This window comes from Bubalus bubalis, chromosome 20 (genome assembly GCF_019923935.1).
Source record: "Bubalus bubalis isolate 160015118507 breed Murrah chromosome 20, NDDB_SH_1, whole genome shotgun sequence".
NCBI lineage: Eukaryota > Metazoa > Chordata > Mammalia > Artiodactyla > Bovidae > Bubalus > Bubalus bubalis.
The window spans coordinates 56,027,437-56,051,523 of NC_059176.1; the positions used below are offsets into that span (position 1 = coordinate 56,027,437).

The 24,087-nt window shown below is 49.3% G+C and overlaps 1 protein-coding gene across 1 annotated transcript in view; it reads right to left on the reverse strand.

Moving 5' to 3' along the window:
- The window catches only part of FAM174B (family with sequence similarity 174 member B), a 40,772-nt gene that overhangs the window by 11,562 nt on the left and 5,123 nt on the right, over positions 1 to 24,087 (reverse strand). The window contains exon 2 of the mRNA XM_025271284.3: positions 6,234 to 6,365. Within this exon, the coding sequence (XP_025127069.2) occupies positions 6,234 to 6,365 (132 nt within the window). The remainder of the gene's footprint in view (positions 1 to 6,233; positions 6,366 to 24,087) is intronic.

Here is a 24,087-nt window from a genome sequence, read left to right on the forward strand (position 1 = left end):
TATTGATATTTCTCCCAGCAATCTTGATTCCAGCTTGTGCTTCATCCAGCCCAGCATTTCGCATGATGTACTCTGCATATATGTTAAATAAGCAGGGTGACAAAATACAGCCTTGACGTACTCCTTTCCCAATTTGGAACCAGTCTGTTGTTCCATGTCCAGTTCTGCATACAGACCTGCATACAGATTTCTCAGGAGGCAGGTCAGGTGGTTTGCTATTCCCATCTCTTGAAGAATTTTCCATAGTTTGTTGTGATCCACACAGTCCAAGGCTTTGGTGTGGTCAATAAACCAAAAGTATATGTTTTTCTGTAACTCTCTCGCTTTTTCTATGATCCAACAGATGTTGGCAGTTTGATCTCGGGTTCCTCTGCCTTTTCTAAAACCAGCTTGAATATCTGGAAGTTCATGGTTCACATACTGTTGAAGCTTGGCTTAGAGAATTTTGAGCATTACTTTGCTAGCATGTGAGATGAATGCCATTGTGCAATAGTTTGAACATTCTTTGGCATTGCCTTTCTTTGGGCAAAGCCTGACAAGGATATGACAAAATAGGAAAATTACAAACCAATCTCAGTCTCTAAGAGAAACAAGAAAGTCCTAAGCAAAATATCAGCAAACTGAAGGTAGCAATGTGAATAAAAACATGACCAGGACCAAACTCCTTTTATCTCAGGCATGCAAAATTGATTTAATATTAGGGGAAAAAATCAATAATTATAAGTTCACCACCTTAACAGATTAAAGGAAAAAGTATAATATTCTCAATACAGCTGGGAAATACATTTAATAAAATCAACATTAGCAAACTGTGAATAGAGGGAAGCTTCTTGGGAAAAAATCTACAAACCCTATATGGTTTGTACAGGGTTTGCTATAGCAAACACTGCAGTTAGTATCAATACTGAAAGCACAGCTGTTGAGATCAAGAATAAGACAGGATGCCTATTACCATCACTTCTATTTAACAAGGACCTAGAGACCAAGAATGAGTATAAAAAGGCTTTTTAAAAAAGGGTGAAATGATGAAGGACTTGAGGGAAAGGGGGGCACTCCCATTAGTCTCACATGATATATCGACATAGAAAACTGAAAAGAATCCACAGTTACACTACTAGAATTCATAAAGTTTAATGAGGCTGCTGGATATTTTTTAAATCACCATTTAAAAAAAAATCAACTGCATTTCTAGACACCAAGAACAGAAAGTACGAAAGCGACATTTTTTAAAAGGAGGCTCAGATTGAGGTCATGAATCGTGTGGCAGCGGCTTGCAGAGGTACTTGTCTTTGAAGCTGTTCCCAAAGTGACAGCAAAGAGAAGCCTGCAGCCCCAGAAGCAGAAACGCAGGCGTGGAGACTGATCCGGTGGGACACGGGGGCCATTACGGTGGATGATCGGGGATGAAAGACTAATATGAAAGGACTTGCTGGGTCTCGACTTTCTGCCCAGAATTGGGGTGGAGGAGAGGCACAGAGGTGCCTGGGGGGCCTTAAGTGATTCCTGTATTAAAAATCACCACAGGTGAAAGGGCCCCATGCTGTTGCTGTGTGACTTAGAGAATGGGGCGGGGGGGCATTACTACAGTGACCAAAGAACACACTCCAGAGCATGGCCACAGACCAGGGAGCAGACTCAGATTCTCAAACAGCAGAAGTATTATCTGCTGCCTTAACACTTTCCAGGTGGTTCCATGTAATCATCTGGCAAAGTGTCCACTGACAGACGAATAAATAAAGTGTGGTTTACACACACACACACACACACAATGGAACACTCCTCAGCACCAAACAGAAAGGAATCTTGCCACTTACAAGACCACAGACAGCCCATGAGGGCATCGCGTTAAGTGAAGTAAGTCAGACTGAGAAAGACAAATATTGTGTGATCTCACTTATATGTGGAATTTAAAAAAACCAAACTCATAGAAAAGGAGATGAGATTTGCAGTTATCAGAATCAGGGCCCTGGGGATGGGAGAATTGGGTGAAGACGGTAAAAAAGGTTCAAGCTTCCAGGTGGGAGACGAATACATCCTGGGAAGGTAATGCACAACGTGATGACCCCACGTAACACTGCCGCATGACGGACCTCAGAGCTGCCCGGAAAGTGGATCCCAGAAGTTCTCATCACAAGGGAAAAAACGGTTTTCTAACTATGTGAGGTGCTAGATGTCAACTAAACTTATTGTGGCAATCATTTCCCAATACATGTATGTCATATGTTTTCCTTCAACTTATACAGTGCTATGCAAGAAAACTGAAAAAAAAAAGTTTTAATTTTGCCTTTGCAAAATCACCCATCATTTACCATCATTTGCCTTTGCTGGTGACTGTCCTAGCCAGGAGCAATACCAATACAGCACTAATTGTTCCTAGGAAAGGAACTTGCTCCATGGTCTGAAGCACTGAGATTCACCGGGGAAGGTTCTTGGTCTGACAGTGGGTTCTGTATGTTCCTCCTCCTCATGCCATTGGACACGACTTCCACCCAGCTGTGTTCAGACCACAGTAATACTTATACCCAGACCCTCTTCCCACCTATACTCAGGAACAAGCCTACAGTTAAGACTGTCCAGACAGACTATTATATTTCTTTCCTCAGGCTTTTCTTATGCAGTCAGACCTGGGGCTACCACAAAAATCACTCCGTCCATCGCAGCCCCAAAGGAGTCAGCTCAGACACCAAATATAAACGAGATCCCATTCCATGGCTCAGAATCAGAACAGTCTGTAATCCACTAAAGCCATCCAGGGCTCCCTCCTGTACAATAACCCCAGCAGGCCTGCAGGACACAGCCAAGCCTTTCCATTGTGACTCAATGAAGACAGCGTTGTCTTCACATTTCATTTTATTTCGGTGACTTGAATGTGAGATAGATAAAATGGCTTAGCAATAAAATCAGTATAACCACTTCTTATGTACATAGTATTATGCAGTACAGATGCATATTAGTAATTGTTTTGATTCTTCTCAAAGGGGGCCGTTATTTACCTAAAATGCAAATCATAGTTAATGGTTTGTTCCTCTATATATAACAAACCCATGTCTTAATGTTGTGCATTCCCCATAAAATTTATGTGTGATTCATTAACAACTCTTTTTCCAATACCAGTATGTACATGAATACAATAGTACATTTTTTTCAGACATGAGTATAAATAAAATAGCATTTGAAAGCAAAAAATATACATGTCAGATTGTAAAACACCTTGGAATATATCTAGCAAAAATTCATAATACATTAATGGAGAAATTTTTGAAAGACATTTCTTAAAATACCTAAATCAATGGGAAGTCATTCCACACTCATGGATGAGAAGAGAGAATATAAAGGGCCTGATTCTCTTTATTTTTTTTTTATTGAGGTATAGTTGATATACAGCATTATGTAAATTACAGGTATGCAATATAATGATTCAAAATTTTTAAAGGAAAAACTTTTAAAGGTTATACTCCATTTATGGTTATTATAAAGTACTGGCTATATTCCCCATGTGGTGCCATATATCTCTGTGGCTATTTTTATACCTAGTAGGTTGTACTTCTGAATCCCCGACCCCTATCTTGCCCCTCCCCGTTGCCCTCTCCTCACTGGTAACCACTAGTTTGTTCTCTGTATCTGTGAGTCTGCCTCTTTTTATTTTGTTATATTCACTACTTTGTTGTATTTGTTAATTCCACACATAAGCGATATCATATAATATGTCTTTCTCTGTCTGATGTAGTCCACTTAGTATAAAGGGCTGATTCTCTTTAAATCAATCTACAGAGTCAACATGTCTCTCATCAAAATCTCAAACACTGCTTTCTCAAATCTAACTCATTTATAGCCAAGTACACCCAAGGTCGTGCTAGAAAAGGACAATTCAGGAGAGATATGGATGACCTATATTCACTCCCTGGAGGAAAGACTATGACCAAGCTAGACAGCATATTAAAGAGCAGAGACATTACTTTACTGACAAGGTCCATCTAATCAAAGCTATGGTTTTTCCAGTAGTCACATATGGTTGTGAAAGTTGGACCATAAAGAAAGCTAAGCACCGAAAAAGTGATGCTATTGAACTGTGGTATTGGAGAACACTCTTGAGAGTCCATTGGACTGCAAAGAGATCCAACCAGTCCATCCTAAAGGAGATCAGTCCTGAATATTCACTGGAAGGACTGATGCTAAAGCTGAAGCTCCAATACTTTGGCCACCTGATGCGAAGAGCTGACTCATTGGAAAAGACCCTGATGCTGGGAAAGATTGAAGGCAGGAGGAGAAGGGAACAACAGAGGATGAGATGGTTGGATGGCATCACTGACTCAATGGACATGAGTTTCAGCAAGCTCCGGGAGTTGGCGATGGACAGGGAAGCCTGGTGTGCTGCTGTCCATGAGGTCCCAAAGAATCAGACAGGACTGAGGGACTGAACTGACTGACTGACTTTCTCAGTCATGGGAAATCTGTGTGCAATGTGACTCTTATGCGTCAACCTGACTGGGTGACACGGTTCCCAGATATTCGGTCAAACAGTAGTCTGGGTGCATCCGGGAGGGTGTTCCTGCTGAGATTAATGATTGTCTGGGTCAACTCAGTAAAGTAGGTTGCCCTCCCCAGCGTGGGTAGGTCTCATCCAACCTGTTGGGGGCCTGAACAGCACAAAAGGCAGGATAAGGGGAGATTTGCTCTGTGCCTGTGTTGAGCCAAGACACTGGTCTTCTCCTGCGCTCCCACTGCTCACACCACCGGCTCTCCTGGTTCCCAGGCCTTCAGACCTGGACCTTTGTACAAACCTCTTCCTGTATGCACATATGCTGTTGATTCTGTTTCTCTACAGAACCCTGTGGGGGAGGGTGGAATCTCCAGATTGGGCCCAGCCTGCTTTTGGGTCTCATCTTTGCCATTAAGACCTGAGACCTTGGCCAACCCAGGGCCCCTCTCTGGGTCTCCATGCCCTCATCTCTAAACTACATTCGCCAGGGCCACCCTGGCAGTCTAGTGGTGGGGAGTCCATTTTCCACTGCAGGGGATACAGGTCTGATCGCTGGTTGGGGAGCTGGGATCCCACATGGCTCGGGGCAGGAGGCCCACACATTCTAGACACTAAGCCTGGGTACTTAGTGGCTCACCAGATTGAGCTCATGGCTCACCCATGAGCCATGGAGAGCCCGTGTGCCCCCACTATAGAGTCCACACCCACACTCTGGAGAGCCCATATGCCGCAGCGAAGGCCAAAGACAGCCATAAATAAATAAATAAACTCCAGTCACCCCAGCTTTCACACTGAGAATCCCACAGACCCAAAAGCAGTACATCCCAAAGGAGCCAAAACCCAAAAGACAATCCTGAAGTCACACAGTCATTCTGACTTTCCATAGGCAACCTTAAAGAAAAACACCTGCCTTTGGAACTCAGCAGTCAGTTCCATCCAAGGAGTAGCCCCCACCCCACACGCTCCGTTACCAGCTAACCAAGCCCAAAAGAGCAGTTTCCATTCACGTGCATGGCGTGAGGCACAGGAGGCTGTGTGCACCAGACCCCCGCCAGCCTGTGCTCGGGAAGCTCATGGTCTGAAATCCAGCCCCCTTTTTGCTCCTGTAAAGCTGGCTCCTCCCAGTGAAGGAGTCCCGGGTTCAACCCCTGGGTCGGGAAGATCCCCCAGAGAAGGAAACGGCAACCCACTCCAGGATTTTTGCCTGGAGAATCCCATGGACAGAGGAGCCTGGTGGGCTACAGTCCATGAGGTTGCAAAGAGTTGGACACGACTGAGCGGATAACACTTTCACTTTCACCTTATTAGCATATGGAAAGAGCTGAGAATACCCATTTCCCTGCTGGCTTCCTGGGTGCTGTGCATTCCCAGAAGGGATCAGAGCACTTCTCCCCACATAAGCAGAATGCCCCAAAGTCAAAGACAGCCAAAAAACAAGATTATACTCCTGGCCACTCAGTGTCTTCAAAGGTGGACCACCCCACCTTCCTGAGTCTGTGAGCTCAGGAGGAAGCCGCTGTCCCCACCCAGCCTCTGTTGTCGTTTAGTCTCTCAGTCGTGTCCGCCTCTTTGCGACCCTGTGGACTGTAGCCTGCCAGGCTCCTCTGCCCGTGGGATTTCCCAGGCAAGAATACTGGAGTGGGTTGCCATTTCCCTCTCCAGGGGATCTTCCTGACCCAGGGATCGAACTTGCATCTCTTGCTTGGCAGGTGGATTCTTTCACCACCAAGCCTCCAGGGAAGCCCCCCAGTACCTGTATTTGATGTCAAATACTGTGGAGTCCTCGTCCTCATCATCCTCTTCGTTCAGCGGGGCCATTTCCACTCGCTCAGCAGGAGTGGTGATGATGTCATACTTGCGGGTCTTCTTCAGCCTCTTCCCAGACCTGGACAAGGGGAAGCACATGCCTGAGACCAGAGCGATGCCCACTGAAGTCAGCCACACTGCCACCCCCAGCCCAGCTCCCAGGAGATCTGGCAAAACCCCATCCAGCTCCTTCACTTCTAGCCATGGGACCTCGGGCGGGATCCTGAGCTCAGCATCCCTTGTTGGTCCTCACCCACAAAGCAAAGATGTGCCCTGAGCGCTATAAAGCCCAGGGATCAGGATCCATAACACCCAGACTCAAGATTTTCAAAAGGCAAAGTAAGGCAAAGAAAACCCACAACGAGCCAAAGATCAGAATGTTCACCGTGGATGGAGCTCAGCCACGCCCTGGGCCAGGCCTGAGATACCTTGTCCCCTCATCCCCCGGCCCCTCACCTTTATCTCAGCCCTGCTGTGGCGGCATGTCACTGCTCCAAGCACAGGCGTCACAGCCTGGCACCACCGTGTGCGCTGCCCCACAGGCTGGCCTGCTGAATCAGAACCCAGGCTGGGCCACCTTCTACCTGCGTGATCACAGGCAAGTCAGTCAATCTCCCGGGGCCTCAACGTACTCATGAAGAAAATGGGCTGAGGACAGGATCTGTACCTCACAGGCCAGGGAGGATGAAGTGAGACGAGGCATTCAATCAGCCCAGGCAGCAGGCTCTCAGCAAAAAGGGCTGCTGGTGAAAGAATCAACAGAGAGGGACCTCCCTCGTGGTCCAGCGACCAAAACTCTGCACTCCCAGTGCAGGGGGACGGGGCTCAATCCCTGGCAAGGAAACTAGAGCCCACATGCCCCAGCTGAAACATCCTGTGTGCCACAACTAAGACCCAGCACAGCCAAATAAATAAATTTTTAAAAAAAAGAATCAACAAAAAGGACTTAAATGGGCTACGGCCTCTCTCATATGACAAAGACTTGGACAAATGAGTATTGTTTCCATCACAAGGATTTACGACCATCGGGAGCGGTAACCCTTAGGCTTTTACCTCTGGGATGGTGGACGGTCACTAGGGGCCCCCAGGAAACTGCTGAGCAAGCCTTTCGGTCTCCAGCGTCAGACCTTCTCTATGAAGCATGCATCATTGATCAGGCCACGCTGAGAGTTTATGATGCCACAAGGAACAATATTGTTTTACGACTACTGATGCTCTATGCGTTTATTTCTCCACTATTTTGAACTTTTTCCCAAATGCCTTGTATCCTCTGATGTCCCTCTTCTGAAAAAAAATATTTGAAACTGTCTGTGAGAAACCAGTCAAACCACCACCACCCCCAAATCACAAATACGGCGCTGAAGAATCATATTCTCTAAACATGCTTCCCACAGGCCGTAAGCCGTACCTGCACAGAGACCATGTCAAAGACACATGTGGGGTCTCTTTGTCCCCAGCACACAAAACACCTCAAGAAGTTTGCAAAATAGTGAAAACAGAAGTTCACCTTCAAGTAAGAATTTCTTAGGAACAGCAACTTGCTCTTTTCTTGAAGAAAGAAAGCGTTAGTCTCTCAATTGTGTCCAGCTCTTTGCAACCCCGTGGACTATAGCCCACCAGGCTCCTCTGTCCATGAAATTTTCCAGGCAAGAAGACTGGAGTGGGTTGCCCTGCCCTCCTCCAGGGGATCTTCCCAACCCAGAGATCAAACCAGGGTCTCCAGCATTGCAGGCAGATTCTTCACTGTCTGAGCCAACAGGGAAGCCCAGGGAAGCTCTTTTCTTGCCTAGTATTCATCAAAAACATGATTTGTGAAAGGATTATTTACATAGAAAATATATATATTTATCTACACCTTTGACATAAAGCAACCTACATAGCCTATAGTATTTGCCGCCCGCGGTTCTCTGTGTAGAGACTTTGCGGCATCAGGTATACAGCCTGACAACCCCCTAGCCTCATTACAAAGCAATCTGCCATTCTGCTTCCATCACAAGCACTGTGTGTGTGTGTGTGTGTGTGTGTGAGACACACCACATGCATTTCAAGCACAATGCAGCAAGATGCAAACGCCAAGCCAGGTGTTAAGAGGGGCACAGCCATTGGCCTCCCCGGGGCCACAGGACAGCAGTATTTAGGAAGCAGGTTTGTGCGGGAGCTTAAATGCTAAGGTGATAAACCCCACCAGTCCAGATTCTCACCATCAAGATTCTTGTTTTCCCTCCACCTCCTGGCAATGGAATAAAATAGATCTTTTGTTCTGCCTCAGAGGACTTACAAACCCTGACCAATTTAATCTCCAACATTAGATGGAGACATTTAAGCCCAGAAATGGCTCCATACGCCACAGGCAACCCACGACAAAGCCACAAGGAAAACCATCCACCCCCGAGCCCTCTAGACTAGGGTCAAGCCCCAAAAGTATGCTGACCCACACACCACACCTTTCTCAGGAAGTCTCCTATCTCCGCCCTGATGGGTCACAGCTGTTCAGAGGAACACCTGACTTTGCAAAGGACTTGCCCTTCTGTTAGCTGTGCCCAGTGCCAGGGCTGCCCACTGGGCACACACCTGCACGAGCATCTGGAACACTAGAACAGGAGATGGCCTGTGGACCCGAGGGCTCAAGAAGGCTCCTATAGATGCCCAAAGAGACTAGCACCCAGATGATTTCTGGATGAAGTCACCACTGTTGGTCACCATTTTTCAAACATCATGAGGCTTACAGTGACCGCTGTTGGTAGGTGAGGCTTATAGAATGCAAAATCTGGACTGTAAACCTCAGACTGTAGTTGGAACCTGAAGCCTCATGTAGTCACTCATTCTGGAGCAGGACTGACCGCTGACCCTGGGAGAAGATTCTGGGGGCTTTGACTTCAGCCCTGCTTCACGGGAATGAATCCCCATCACCCACAGAATCACTTTCCTTCTCCTGACTGCTTATACAAAGTCTTGTGATGAGAAAATTAACCTACTGAGCTTAAAATAAGACCCTTGAACACTTACCCATGGGAGAAGCTGGAACACAACCCAGCCTCTAGAACACCATGGCCTACTTGCACCAGGCATTCCAAACCAGGTCACCTGAGAAGATAATTTTAAACCTCAAGATTACACCAAAGGTGTGACAGTTAATTTTATGCATTGACCTGACTGGGCCACACTGTACCTGACTGGGTACCCCAACATTTGTTTAAGCACTATTTCTGGATGTGTCCGTGAGAGCGATTCTGGTTGAGATTAACCCTGGAATCGGTAGACTGAGCAAAGCATATTGCCCTCCCCAGTGCAGGTGGGCCTCACCCAATGAGTCAAAGGCCTGAATAGATAAGAAGGACTGACCTCACACAAGGAAGAGAGAATTCCTCTGCCTGGGGACTGAGACACCATTTTTTTTTTTTTTTTTTCCTGCCTTCAGAATTGAAATCTTAGCTCGTCTTGGACTTCTGGCCTGTATGTGTACACACACACACACATATACACAACACACACACTCTTGGTTCCATTTCTCTGGAGAACCACATCTAACAACCCTCTGCAGGAACCCTCATGCATACATCAAGCACCAGTTCTGAAACAATAAAGACACTGCATTTCCAACAAATCTCTGAGACACAACACCCTTCACAAAAGAGGGGTAATTTCTGCTGTTTTGCTACTGGGTCTGTTACTAAGGGGAAACCAGGATTTGGGAGAGGTTGAAAGAGGCTCAGCTTCATCTGTGGCAGAAGCTGTGAAGCTGGTAGGGCAGCACTGGAGGGAAACCATGGCATACAACTGGAGTGGGCCGGGATGGGGCAGGGGTGGGGTGGCTCGTGTGTCTCTCAGATTGAAAGGTGAGCTCTTTCTTTACCGTGTGGGAGTCAGAAGCAAGGAAGTGCATGAACAGGGTCAGTCAGCATTTCCTGCAAAGGCTCTGACTCTTGAGCCTCGCTGGACTGGAGTCAGAGAACGCAGTCATCCTGCCTCAGGGAGGGAGATGTGAGACAAGGGGAAAACAGACTCACTGAGAGTGCATAAAACTGCGCCGAGGCCTGCTGTCTCTTCAGAATGCTCTAACACAGCCATCCCCAACCTTTTTGGCACCAGGGACCAGCTTCATGGAAAACAATTTTTCCATGGAAGTGGGGAGGGGCAAAGTAGTTTTGATTTCACCCACTGCTCACCTCTTGCTGTGCAACCAGGCTCCTAACAGGAACCCCAGTTAGGGTTGGGGACCTCTGGTCTAACTCATCTTTCCCAATAACTCATCTTTTCCCAAAAATTCATCTTTTCCAACTGGCACAAGCCAGTTAGGGTTGGGGACCTCTGGTCTAACTCATCTTTTCCCTAAGAGTTGAGCTCCTCCTGAGCACCAGCTAACCAATTAACATTAAGATTGCATGCAAGACATAAATGATCCTATAAGGCAATGGGCTTCCCATGTGATGCTAGTGGTAAAGAACCCGTCTGCCAAAGCAGGTTAGACACAAGAGACACAGGTTCAGTCCCTGGATTGGGAGGATTCTCTAGAGGAGGGCACAGCAACCCATCCCAGTATTCTTGCCTGGAGAATCCCAAGGACAGAGGAGCCTGGTGGGCTACAGTCCATAGGGTCACACAGAGTTGGACACAACTGAAGGGACCTCGCACACACGTAAGGCAGCACTGTTATCTCTGTGTTACAGACGAGGAAACCAAGGCTCAGAGAGGTCAACGTCCCCACGGCCGAGGACCGAGGGCTGCCCCAGCACAAACCTCCCTGGAGGGTCACCTTGAACCACCTCATGCCAGCCAAGAGGAAGGCTCCAGTTCTCCGCTCACTCTTTCTGCAAGCTCACGCCACACTCCACTAGAGTCCGCCTCCACTTAACTTTAACATCAGGGAACTCTCTGCCCTTGGTATACATTTTTCTGGAACTTGTTGCTTAACACAGCTCACACATTCCTATTTCAAAGGGATCGGGGCTGACTGCTCATAATAAATGCCTTCTAATAGTAACTCCCTCTGGACACGAGTTGGTTTGGGACAGGCCAGCCTCCATCTCCTCCCTCCTTTGGGCATCTGTATCCTTTGTGAATCCCCCTGCCCCATGGACCCTAGGGGAAGAGGAGGCCTGACCACTGGCCATACCCTCAGTTCCAGGAGTGGACCTGGGACTTAAGTCTGAGTCAAAATCAGTGTATTGCCACCCTAAAGCCGTGACTGGGAGGTTGTGGGGAGTATGTGACTAATCGGAGCCAGTGACCTTTGCTGGTCAGGCAGCAAAGAAGGCAGGGAATCACCCAGGTGAGAGCCACCTCGCCACCTTCTAGAGACGGAAAATATCCTTTTCCGGTAAGCAGTCTCTGAGGTGACCTCTAAAAATGGTTCACCATTCACCTGACCCAAAAACCGCACAAAATCATACAAACCAAGAGGTTCAAATCTTCACGTTCACTTTAAGAACACCTGTGAAACTGCCCGGGCCATGAAGGGTATGCATATCTGGAAAACCACCATGAATGCGATGGGTGTCACTTTAAAGCCGCAATGCGTGTCATTCCAGCGTTACATTGCTAGAGTTGGCAGGCGTGCACCGTCCAAAAAGAGTGCTGAATTTTGGCAGCCCAAGCTCAGAAATGCAGAGAGTGGTGCTGAATTTACAGGTTTAGATGTAGATTCTCTGATCATGGAGCAGGCCCAGGCAAACCAAGCCCCCAAGACGCAGAGCAGGACTTACAGAGCTCAGGGTCGGATCAACCCAAGCTCTCCCTGCCACACGGAGAGGATCCACACTGAAAAAAGAAGAGACTGTCCCTAAACCAGAAGAGGAGGTCGTACGGGAGAAAAAAGATACCCTGGAAGAAACTCAAAAAATAAAAACTTAACAGCCCAGGAATAAATGCCACCAAAAAAAAAAATGCAAATAAAAGTTTTGTTTTTTTTTCAAAGAAAGGAATGGAAAATAAACCAACATGGCAGAGGACAGACTGGAAGGAGAGACCCAGCTCCAAACCGCCTATGACGCCAGCCCTCCTTGACACCAAGAAACTACCCTCGTTGTCACCGAAGCCCGTCCAGCCAGGGCTTCTGGTCACACACACACAAGGAGTTTGACCGTCCCTGGGTCTCAGAGGAGCGCAAGCACAGCTGTGAGGACAGGCACCACTTCTGATTCTCCCACATTCTAACAAACCTTCAGTGTGAGTAGAATTCTCCCATTTCGTCAAACCCTTTGAAACCGCAGGACCCTTGTTCTGGTCCTAGAGGCAAAGAGCCACACAGATGAAGGGTCTCGGTGACAATGTTGTCCAAGTTTCCGTTCAGGGCCTACCGGTCAACTGGTTTTCCAAGATGACAAACGGCCCCTTCCCACGGGGCTGCTCACCAGCATGCTGGTCTGAGGAAAGGGCAAAGGGGACGCGGCTACAGGGAATCTGAAGCTCCCCGAGGGTGCCCGGGGGCAGTAGGTCAGCCTCCGGGACACAGCTTGAGAGGAGCATCAGGTTCTAGACAGAGGCCTGGGTCAGAGTCAGACTTGGGTTCCTATCCTGGTGTCTCTAGTTACAGACCTGCTTCCTCTGGACCTGGGGCAGCCGTGGGGATGGGGAAGACCAGCAGGAGGGCAGCTTGCCACAACTGCCACAGCACCCGCTGCCCAACAAGGGGGAGACTCAGGGAACAAGGGAGGGAAGTGAGAAATGATGCGGCTGGCCCATGCTCCACAGCACGGCTCCCCGCGGCCGTTGTTTTGCTCTTCCGGTACCAGGTCCACTAAACCAGGAGGCCTCCACAGAGAGACAGCGAAGGGTGCTTTTAAACAAATGCCTATGCTGTGCTTCAGCAAGACCAGAGAAGTTCTAGAAGAGAGGAAGGACCCTTCCACTGGGGCCGGAACACACATTTCTAACAAGACAGAGAAGTCCCAATTCCTTTCCTCGGAAATGTAATCCTACAGCCAGAGGGTTTGTTTACTCAAAGGCTCGCTGGACAGCTGCTCAGAAGCTGGTCTCCCCATGCGCCCTGGAGGCTGGGGCGCGAGGGGAGCCCAGAGGACCCGCATGGACAGGAGCCTGCTCACCCCAGCCTCCCTTGCGAAGATACACAGAACAACGCAAGGCCGGGTGGGCTCCTTTGTTGTCAGGAGTTCAGTCTGGGGGCACAGTGATCAGATCCACAGGCCGAGCGTCCAGAGGCTTGACTCCACCTCAGTCCTTCCAACTCCTCTGTCTGGGAGCCTCTGGCCAAGTCCTCACCTTGAACCTGAATTTCGTATCCACGTTGACCACCTGCCAAGCGCCGCTGGGGTTCCAGGAGCAGATCTCACCACAGTGGGGGAAGACTGCAGGAGACAGGGGGAAGACCCGTGGGAGGGAGGCATGGAGTGAGCTCACATTTCCTTCTGGAACGATATTCTACCACTGACCGAGGTGACGGCGCACAACTCTGTGAATGGACTACAAAACCACGATCTGGGCACTTTAAATAAGTGAACTGAAAGGCATGTGACAACTTACAAAGCTGTCATTAAAAACAGGGGAAAGACAGGGACTTCCCTGATGGTTCTGTGGTTGAGAATCCACCTTGCAATGAAGGGGATGCAGGTTCAATCCCTGGTCGGGGAACCAAGATCCCACGCGCCTCGAGGCAACTAAAGCGCCTGCTCTGCAGCTGCTGGAGCCCACACGCTCTGGAGCCCGTGGGCCACAACTAGAGCATCCCTGCACTGCCAGAGTGTCCTGCAGGATGCAAGGAAGAGCCTGTGTGCCGTAGTTAAGAGCTGACCAACCAAATAAATAAATATTTTTTTAAAATAACAGGAAAGATAGATATATCTGTATGCATGCGTGTCTGCCACATTCATTCATTTCTGTATTTATAAAGTCTCTCTCAAAAGAGTCCCAAGAAACTGACAGCATCCGGAGAAGGAAGCTGGGTGGCCCAGGGGCAGGGCTGGGAAGGAGACTGTTCACTATGCACGCTGGCTCCCCATGAATTTCAAGCCATGTGAATATATGAGCTATTTTTAAAACACATAAACAAGTAAATACAATTCAAAGGCAGTAATTCAGGTAAAGATGTAAACAGGCCAGGGGTGTGTCAGGCCCACCTCTGGGGCAGGAGACCCTTTCTCTGGAGAGGCCCATAGCCCGCCCCACCACGGCCCCGTCCTACCCAGAGGCTGCCCGCCGCCTCCTGCTCACCTGCTGACATGAGGGGCCGAACCCAGAATCTCTGGCCTCTCCTCCACCCGAGCTGTGCCCGCTGTGAAGCCCAGGAAAGTCAACAGCTCTATGGCCCAAGGGCCAGCTTCCTGCTGAAACCACACTACTTGTTCCAAGGAACACGCCACCTTTGACATTTGGAAAATTAATAAAGAAGATGGAAACAGAATGTGTAAGGGAAAGGCCGAATCGAGCAGCTGCTGAGAGTCAGCTGCCCGCCTCCGTGCCGGGCCAAAGCTTCCGAGGCCCTGAGGACACAGGCCTTCCCTGTTTGTAACGCTTTTGGCCGCGCTGGGTCTCCGCCGCAGGGCAATCGTGCGGGCTTCAGTGGTCGTGGCATGCGGGCTTAGGTGCACGTGGGATTTTAGTCACCGGACCAGGGATCGAACCTGCGTCGACCACAGTGGCAGGCAGACCCTCAACCACCGGGCCCCCAGGGAAGTGCCCAACCTCCGACCTCTGCCCTACATCTTCTCCCTCCGGACGTGACATAACTGAGCCTTCCCTAGACAGCCAAGCAAGCTTGGAGAAAGGACATGACCCCAAACCCACTTTCCAGCCCCACCATGGTGGGAAGAAGCAGGTGTAGGAGAGACAGCCACAACAGTGCCTGTATCCCAAGAAGGGGCAACGGCCTGGCATCAACCCTGGGCTCAGTGGCAAACCCAAGGCTGGGGAAGTGAAAAGGGAAGTTACTCAGTCATGTTGACTCTTTGCAGCCCCAGGGACTGTAGCCCGCCAGGTTCCACCATCCATGGGATTTCCCTGGCAAGAATACTGGTGTGGGTTGCCATTTCCTCCTCCAGGGGATCTTCCTGACCCAGGGATCGAACCTGGGTCTCCCGCACTGCAGGTAGACTCTTTACCGTCTGAGCCACCAGGGAAGGCTGGGACTGGGGGACAATTCCCGATCACTGGCCTCCTCCCCTTACTGCCTGGGGCGCGGCCCCCAAGCTCTGCCCATCACCTTTCTTTGAAAGCGGCTTAAACCGAGCCCAGGCCCAGGGTGATCTGAATCTCACCTGGCTCCGCTCCAGAGAGGCAACTTGAGGCTCTCGGTCACATGAGACAAAAGCAGCGAGAGCTTCAGGGCCTCAGTCAGCCCAGCGCTAACAGGGCTCCGGCCAAGCCCTCCAGAACGCAGGTGTTCCAGAGCCTTCCGGGTACAGGAGCATCGGTGTCAGGCCCGACCCCTAACCTGGGGCCTCCCCTCCCCACCTCACGGGGCTCTCTGCTCCAGTGCCAGCACCCAGCCAGGACGAATGACGCAATGCCCCGGAGCCCGAGGGCACAGGAAAGCAGTGAAGCCAGCCAGCGCAATGTAAACAGACATCGGCAGCCAGCCTCCGCCTCGGAGGCAAGGAGACACAAAGATTGGGTCTCGCAAACCCAGATGAGATGGGATCGCGCCTGCCCAGCTCCCCACCCCCGCACACCATTATTCTCCCTTGTTATAGGGGCCGTGTGTTTCCATAAATATTCCCATCTGTTGAAAAAAGCAGATGAAGTCCCAATTTGAAGTGTTCTCAATTATCTCAGTTGTTAAAAACACTGTGTGTTTATGTGGAATCTAAAAGAATGACACAGATTAGCTTATTTACAAAACAGAAATAAATTCACAGACTTAGAAAACAAACCGTTACCAACAGGGAATTATATTCACTACAGTAAGTCCCCTACGTATAAACAGGTTCCATTTCAAGAGCACGTAAGTCCAATTTGTTCATAAGTCCAACAAAGTTAGCCTCAGTACCCGACTAATACAATCGGCTATATAGCCCTGTACTGCAATAGGTTTATAATACTCTTCACACAAATAATACATCAAAAACTAACACAAAAGATAAAGAAAACATTTTTAATCTTACAGTGCAGGACCTTGAAAAGTACAGCAGTACAGTACAACAGCTGGCACTCGGGGGCTGGCACGGAGTGAACGGGCCAGAAGAGTTCCTGATGGAGGAGGGAGAGGAGGTGGGAGATGGCAGAGCTGAAGGGTCGTCAGCAACAGGAGACGGAGGCCAAGCTGCCGTGTCCCTCACGCCCAATGTGACTGGACATGCAAATGCACGCTTGCATTTTAGAAAGTTTGCAACTTGGTTCATATATAGGGGACTTAGTACCTTGTGATAATCTATAACAGAAAAGAATCTGGAAAAGAACATATATATGCATGTGTGTGTGTATGTATAACTAAATCACTTTTCTGTACGCCTAAAACATTTCAAATCAACTCTAACAAAAATCAAAAACGTTGTGCTGATCAAAACAAAACACAAAAACATACCCGTGGGCCATAGGTCTGCAACCTCTGACTTAAGTCTCCTGACCACGGTTTAGCTGGACCTGGGTGCCACATATGAGTGGTGAAGAACAATACAGTTAAAATCATGGGCCCAGAGAGGTGGACTGATATGCTTGGTCAGCTGAGGTCTGGGATCTGCTCAGCAGCAGCTCCATCACCATGTAGAGGAGCTGGTCGTCACCTGTACAGCTGAGCAGTTCCTTTCCTTTCCTGGCACCATCCCTGAGGGATTAACAAAGTTGACACCATCCTCAGCTGAGCCCAAAACCCGCCTGGAGCCCCGAAGGCCCAGTGTTCCTGGGGCTTCCATTCACACAGGACCAGAGGCAACGCAGGCCAGCAAACTCCAACCAGCTCAACAACGGGCCTTGAGGTTCTTCTTCATAACACCTCAGGGTTACTCCTCCACCCCCTTCCCTTTCCTTCCCCCGGTCCCTGAGGGACAGATCCACCTCTTGTTCATCCCAGAAAAAAGAAGCATGACCCGGTCTGACCTATTTGAGGAGTCACGTGAAATGCGGTAACAGCAAATGTCCCAAGACCTGCTCCTCCCTCCAGCTCCCAGGTGTGTTTGCAAAGGGTTGGGTCCACTCTGCCCACATGGAAGGTGCCAGGCGAGGGCAGTGAGGCTAAAGGCGGGGGAGGAAGCCCCTCAGGGCAGCTCCATTGGTTCACAGGCAGCATGAGGACCAGGAGGGACTCTCTGGTGGACCCAGGGGGCCCAAACACAGCCCAGAAATTCAGGGGTCGCTGTGCTCACGACACACGTCTTAAGTGACCCTCTCAGCACCCCTGTGCCCCTGGCATGCCGCAGTGGGTCAGCTGTTGCCACCACAAGCCCCGCTCAGGGCCAGCCACTTCTCAAGGGCACTCCCAACCTCTCCACCCCAGGCCGAGACATCCAGCTGCATGGCTGGCATTTCTGGGCATTTCTGTCTCCCTCTTTCTCACCGAGGCTTCTCCCCTGCCAGACCACCCCTTCACCAAGGTGGGGAGGATGTTGCATCAGAAATCAGACCCCTGGGACCCCCTGGTGGTCCAAGGACTGAGCGTCTGCCTTCCAAAACAGGCAACCCAGGTTCCATCCCTGGTCTGGGAACATGCCACACGCCGCAGAGCAACTAAGCCTGTGCCCCGCAACGACTGAAGGCTGCACGGTCTAGCGTCCACGCTCGGCAACAAGAGAAGCCACAGCAGTGAGGAGCCCACACACTGCAATGAAGACCCAGCACAGCCATAAATAAATCCATAAAGAAAGAAAGAAATCAGACTCCTGTCCTTCACCAGCCTCACGGCCGTGAGCAAGACACTCCATCACCCTGCACCTTGATCTACTCATCTGTCAAACGGGATTCAGACAGTACACTCCGAGGACTGAGGCAACGTGAAATGTGTGACACAGAGCCTGGTACACAGTAAGGGTTTAATATTAGCTGCTATGATTATTACTGTCACCATGATTCCCAAGCGATCGTGTTCACAAACGCTGTCCACCCCAAAACCTGCCCGGCCAGCTGGTCCTAAAAGACCCTCTGCCTCTCCTCCCACCCCGTCAAGTCCTAATCCTCCTCCCTTCTCCCCACATGCCTTTCCCTGACCCCTGCATCCCCCATCAAAGTCCCTGGGGCTTTGATAGGTCCTTTTGTAACTTATCAAGTACTGCTTTTGACACATGACTCCCTACAGAATTGGACTGTTTCTTACCTGCCAAGGAAAATCACACAAAGGCATTATCCCATCTCCCAAACTGAACTGGAAACCCCTCACCTTGACTGTTTCTTCCGCACCTTCTAATCTTCCAGTGAAAGTGAAAGCGTTAGTCACTCAGTCGTCCAACTCTTTGAGACCCCATGGACTGTACCTTTGTCCACGGAATTCTCCAGGCAAGAGTGGGTTGCCATTTCCTTCTCCAGTCAGTCTCATTAAACACACTGGAAGGATGTCTCCATCCACTCAGCCGTGCTCTCTGCTGGATCCTTAGCTGAGCTTCAGGGAGAACCAAATGACCGGGCTAAAGCCAAGCACACCACATCTGAGCATCAGCACACCTGGGCTAGAACTTTCCTCTTCCAACAAACTCACTGAGTGAGCTTAACAAACCCTTCCCATTTCTGGGCCTCAGTTTCCTCATCTGTACTATGGGTAGAAGGAGCAAGACTAGTGGAGCTCTGAGTGCAAAGAAGCCCCACATCCAACAGGTTACAAGGCCCCGAGGCCCTCCCATGCCTGAGGAGCTCTGTCCAGGCTCTTCCATGGCCCCTCTTCTGCTCCACACCTGCCAATGAGAAGGGACTGCCTTCTCCCTGCACCCTGGGGATGAAGTCTGGATTCCTGGCAGATCGCCTCAGATTAAATACAGATCTTTAAAAGTGAAACCATGCCAACATGATTCTCAATTCATGGTTCCAGAATTTCCCTTTGTAAATAGAACCAAAACATCAGTCATAAAACTAAAATTCCACTCACAACCCATGAAACCTTCTCTGCTTAAATCCTGGAGGGCTTCCCTCCTGAGACACTCTCCTTACAGAATTTCCTGCAGACATTGACACTGGAGACCCCCACCCCACCCCTACTTGTGCCCCGCCATACCTCAAGAAGAGCCTGTGATTGCAAAGCCCCCAGACTCAATGGGTACATGGACATCAGAGCTTATGAGCAAAGCCAGCTAATCTGGAGGGCTCAGGTTTAAATTAAAGAGGGATTTTTATCCCTTTCCAATTTGATAGAAGAACTCAGTGGCAGGTCCTGGGGCCCCACAGGCCTGTTAATAAGGACAGTCATGAGGCACTCCTTCCCCAGGGAAATTCAGTAGTACGGGGGGACAGACCCCTATGTGAGGTCCTCAGTGTCCAGGGAAGCTCACACAGGCTAAAGAGTCACCAGTTTCATTTCTGAAAGGCTCAGAAGCAGATGCACCTGTCTGATGATTCTGGCCATATGGCTGAATCCTCATTTACTGGCAGAAGCAAGACCGAAAGGTTGGGCATAAGTTACGTCTGCTTTCCGAATCATTTTTTCAATATAATAGGAGACACCTGGCTGCTCAAAGGAGAGCCAGGGACTTGATAGACCCAGTCTCACTGCAAATACCCCAACAGCCCTGAGCAGCAGGGACTTTAATTAGCACTGGGAAGCAGAAGCCCAGAAAAGTTAGGTCACCTGCTGACGGAGACTGCCAGGAGGTGCCCGCCTGCACTATTGGCATCAGGGGCTGGCACTGGTGGGCGGCTCTGTCCTGGGCACTGGAGAATGCCCACCAGCAGCATCTCTGGCCACAAAATGCCCCCTCCCCAAGTCATGACAACCAAAAACGTCCCCAGAAATTGCCAGATGATTTGAATTTGGGAGATAAAATAGACATATTTTGGTCTATAGACACATTTGTTCATTTGGGGCCAAATGACCCCAAGGCAGGCAGAATCCACCCCAGGAAAGAAACTCTGAGAGCCCTATTCCTCCCACATGCAGAGCTTTCCAGTGCTGTGTTAGTTTCTACTGCACAGCACAGCAAGCCAGTCATGTGCACACCTGTACCCCCTCTTTCTCTAATCTCTTCTCATTCAGGTCACCACAGAGCAGTAAGCACACTTCTCGGCACTGTCTGCACTGCACAGCGGGCTCTCGTCAGTGATCTCAGCACTGTGTACGCTGCACAGCGGGCTCTCGTCAGCGATCTCCTCTCGGCACTGTCTGCACTTCACAGCGGGCTCTCATCAGCAATCTCTTCTCAGCACTGTCTGCACTGCACAGCAGGCTCTGATCAGCGATCTCCTCTCGGCACTGTCTGCACTGCACAGCGGGCTCTCACCAGTGCTCTCGTCTCAGCACTGTCTGCACTGCACAGCAGGCTCTCATCAGTGCTCTCGTCTCAGCACTGTCTGCACTGCACAGCAGGCTCTCACTGGTGGTCTCGTCTCAGCACTGTCTGCACTGCACAGCAGGCTCTGATCAGCGATCTCCTCTCGGCACTGTCTGCACTGCACAGCAGGCTCTGATCAGCGATCTCCTCTCGGCACTGTCTGCACTGCACAGCGGGCTCTCATCAGCAATCTCTTCTCGGCACTGTCTGCACTGCACAGCAGGCTCTCACCGGCGCTCTCTTCTCGGCACTGCCTACACTGCAGAGCAGGCTCTTGTCAATGATCTCAGCACTGTGTACACTGCACAGCGGGCTCTCGTCAGCACTCTCTTCTCGGCACTGTCTGCACTGCACAGCAGGCTCTCATCAGCAATCTCAGCACTCTCTGCACTGCACAGCGGGCTCTCATCGGCGATCTCCTCTCGGCACTGTCTGCACTGCACAGCAGGCTCTCATCGGCGATCTCCTCTTGGCACTGTCTGCACTGCACAGCAGGCTCTCATCAGCAATCTCTTCTCAGCACTGTCTGCACTGCACAGCAGGCTCTCATCAGCTGTCTGCACTGCACATCAGGCTCTCATGAGTGATATCGGCACTGTCTGCACTGCACAGCAGGCTCTCATCAGTGCTCTCTTCTCAGCACTGTCTGCACTGCACAGCGGGCTCTGATCAGGGATCTCCTCTCAGCACTGTCAGCACTGCACAGCAGGCTCTCGTCAGCAATCTCTTCTCAGCACTGTCTGCACTGCACGGCGGGCTCTCATCGGTGATCTCCTCTCGGCACTGTCTGCACTGCACAGCAGGCTCTCACCGGTGCTCTCTTCTCAGCACTCTCTGCACTGCACAGCAGGCTCTCACCGGCGCTCTCTTCTCGGCACTCTCTGCACTGCACAGCAGGCTCTCACCGGCGCTCTCTTCTCGGCACTGTCTGCACTGCACAGCAGGCTCTCACCGGCGCTCTGTTCCATTCTGCTGTTGCTGTTGTCAGTCGCCCAGCCGCGTCTGGCTCTTTGGGGCCCAGAGACCACAGCACTCCAGATGATGACGGTGCCTCAGCACCTCCCGCAGTTTGCCCAAGTTCATGTCGATTCTTTCGGGGATGCCATCCAGCCATCCCATCCTCTGATGGCCCTCTTCCCCTTCTGCCCTCAGTCTTTCCCAGCATCAGGGACGTTTATACCATGTGTAAAACAGAGGCTATTATACAGAACATCAATAGTGTATATATGCCAGCCCCAATCTCCCGATTCCCCCCACCTCCCTTTCCCCTCTTTGGTGTCCATACATTCATTCTCTTCGTTCTCTTCATCTGTGTCTCTATTTCTGCTCTGTAAATAAGATTGTCTTTGCCAATTTTTTTCAGATTCCACATATATGCATTACTATACTACATTTGTTTTTCTCTTTCGAACTTACCTCACTCTGGATGACAGTCCCTTTTTTAACTTGGTGGAGATCTCAATCAAGGGCATGCTCCCTCCCTTCTCTGCTTTTAATCTGGATTTTTGCTGGGTTAGATTTATTTAACACTTCCTTCACTGTGGTGTATAAAATTAAACACCCATGGGAACTGGATGAAAGTACAAACTTCCAGCAAGACCAGTAAGTCCTGGGGATGGAACGGGTACCATGACTATAGCTAACACTGCTGTGTGATAGACAGGCAAGTTGCTAAGACCACAGAATTCCTCATCACCAGGAAAAAAAAAACTATCTCTTTTCCTTTTTGGGGGATCTATCAGAGATGATGGATGTTAACTATGTTTATTGTGGTCATCATTTCATAATGTACATAATCAAGTCATTATGCTGTCCATGGAAACTTACACAGTGTGGTATGCCTGTGTTATCTCCACAGAACTGGAAAACAAGCAAAAAAGGAAATTACTCTGCAAAGAAAAACTAAGATAGATATGTTTCACAGCTATCACTCTTCCCTTAATTCAAAGCTTTAACCAAGCAATTAAAAAGGACCTCCTGATAAACAAGGTACAGCACAGGGAACTATTTTCAATAGCCTATGATAAACCATATGGAAAAGAGTAGGATAAAGAATATCTATGTGTATAACTGAGTCATTTTGCTGCACAGCAGTAATTAAACACAACATTGACAATCAATCATAGTTCAATAATTTTTTTTAAAAAATGACCTCCTGGTGCTACACAAGCACCACAAACCCAAAGTCATAAAAAGGGGTTTAACTTTGTAACCAAGGCCCTGCCCAAAACTCCAACTTATTAAAATAATATTTATACACTAATGAGCAATAACTAAAAACATTTCAGAATACTTGCCCCCAAATCCTGAAAGTATTAAGCTTCTATATTTTCTCTTAAATAACTTTCATTCTCTGGACAAACAATGGGAGATGTGGGGATCCCAGGAGAAGCAGGAAATGTTCTGGCTCCTTTTCAAAGACCTGGCTTAGTAATTAACTAAGCTCCCGTGGTTCCAGCGTCTTCAGGCTCTGATGGCGTGTATCTTTGCCATTGATCCAAGTGCGACAGCTGGGTAATATCAGATCACCTAGAATTTGTCTTCCTCCTCATCCCCCAGGAAGCACCAAAACAAACCCTCCTTTCAGATAAGACGATTTTACAGAGCTTTTGAAATAAGGGTGTGGGTAGGCAGCCAACAGAGATCTGGGAGAAACCTGGCCTGGCAAGAGAGCCGGGAGCTTCCCAGGATGAGGAAAGGAGAGTCGTGGTTTCAGGTGGCACTCTGTGACTTGTCTCCACCTCGTTCATAAGACACCAGAGAGTAAAGTCAGATTCCCCCTGGCTCTCAGAGGGTAGAGCCTGATCTCAGAGAGCATGGGGCGGGGGAGGGCAAATGGTTCTGATCAGCAGCTACTGGGCTTTACACGCATTATCCCCAAGTCCATGCAACCCCATGAGATGCTTCCTAACATCCAAACCCAGAGGAGTTTTCTACTTCCTAAACACAGCTTCTTTGTTGATTTCCTTCCAGCTCTCATAACCATGTAACCAGTAACAGACCCAGGAAGGCTGGCCCTACTGCGAGCCAGGCAGAACTGCACACACACACACACACACACACACACACACACGAAGATACCCTCACCAACGGGCACTAAAACTGCCTTTCCCTCCTCCAAGTTTGTCTCCAGTCTTAAAATAGTTTTCCATAATGATTCCAATACATGAAAAAGCTGTAAATGATTCTGTAGATGGGACATCAGATTGATTAATATGTATGGGAAATAAATTTAATTATAAAAAGAATATGTATGGGAAGAGACGGCGGCTCAACCTCAGGAAGAAGTGGAGATCTGCAAAAACAAGCAGAGAGATACCGAGTCATACCCGGGAAAGGACAGATGAGAAAAGAGAGCAGCTAAGAGGTCTGGCTAAGATAGCAGACCCCAAGAGTCCTCACTACCAGGAAAAAAATCAATTTTTTTTAAACATTAGAAAGTCAGAT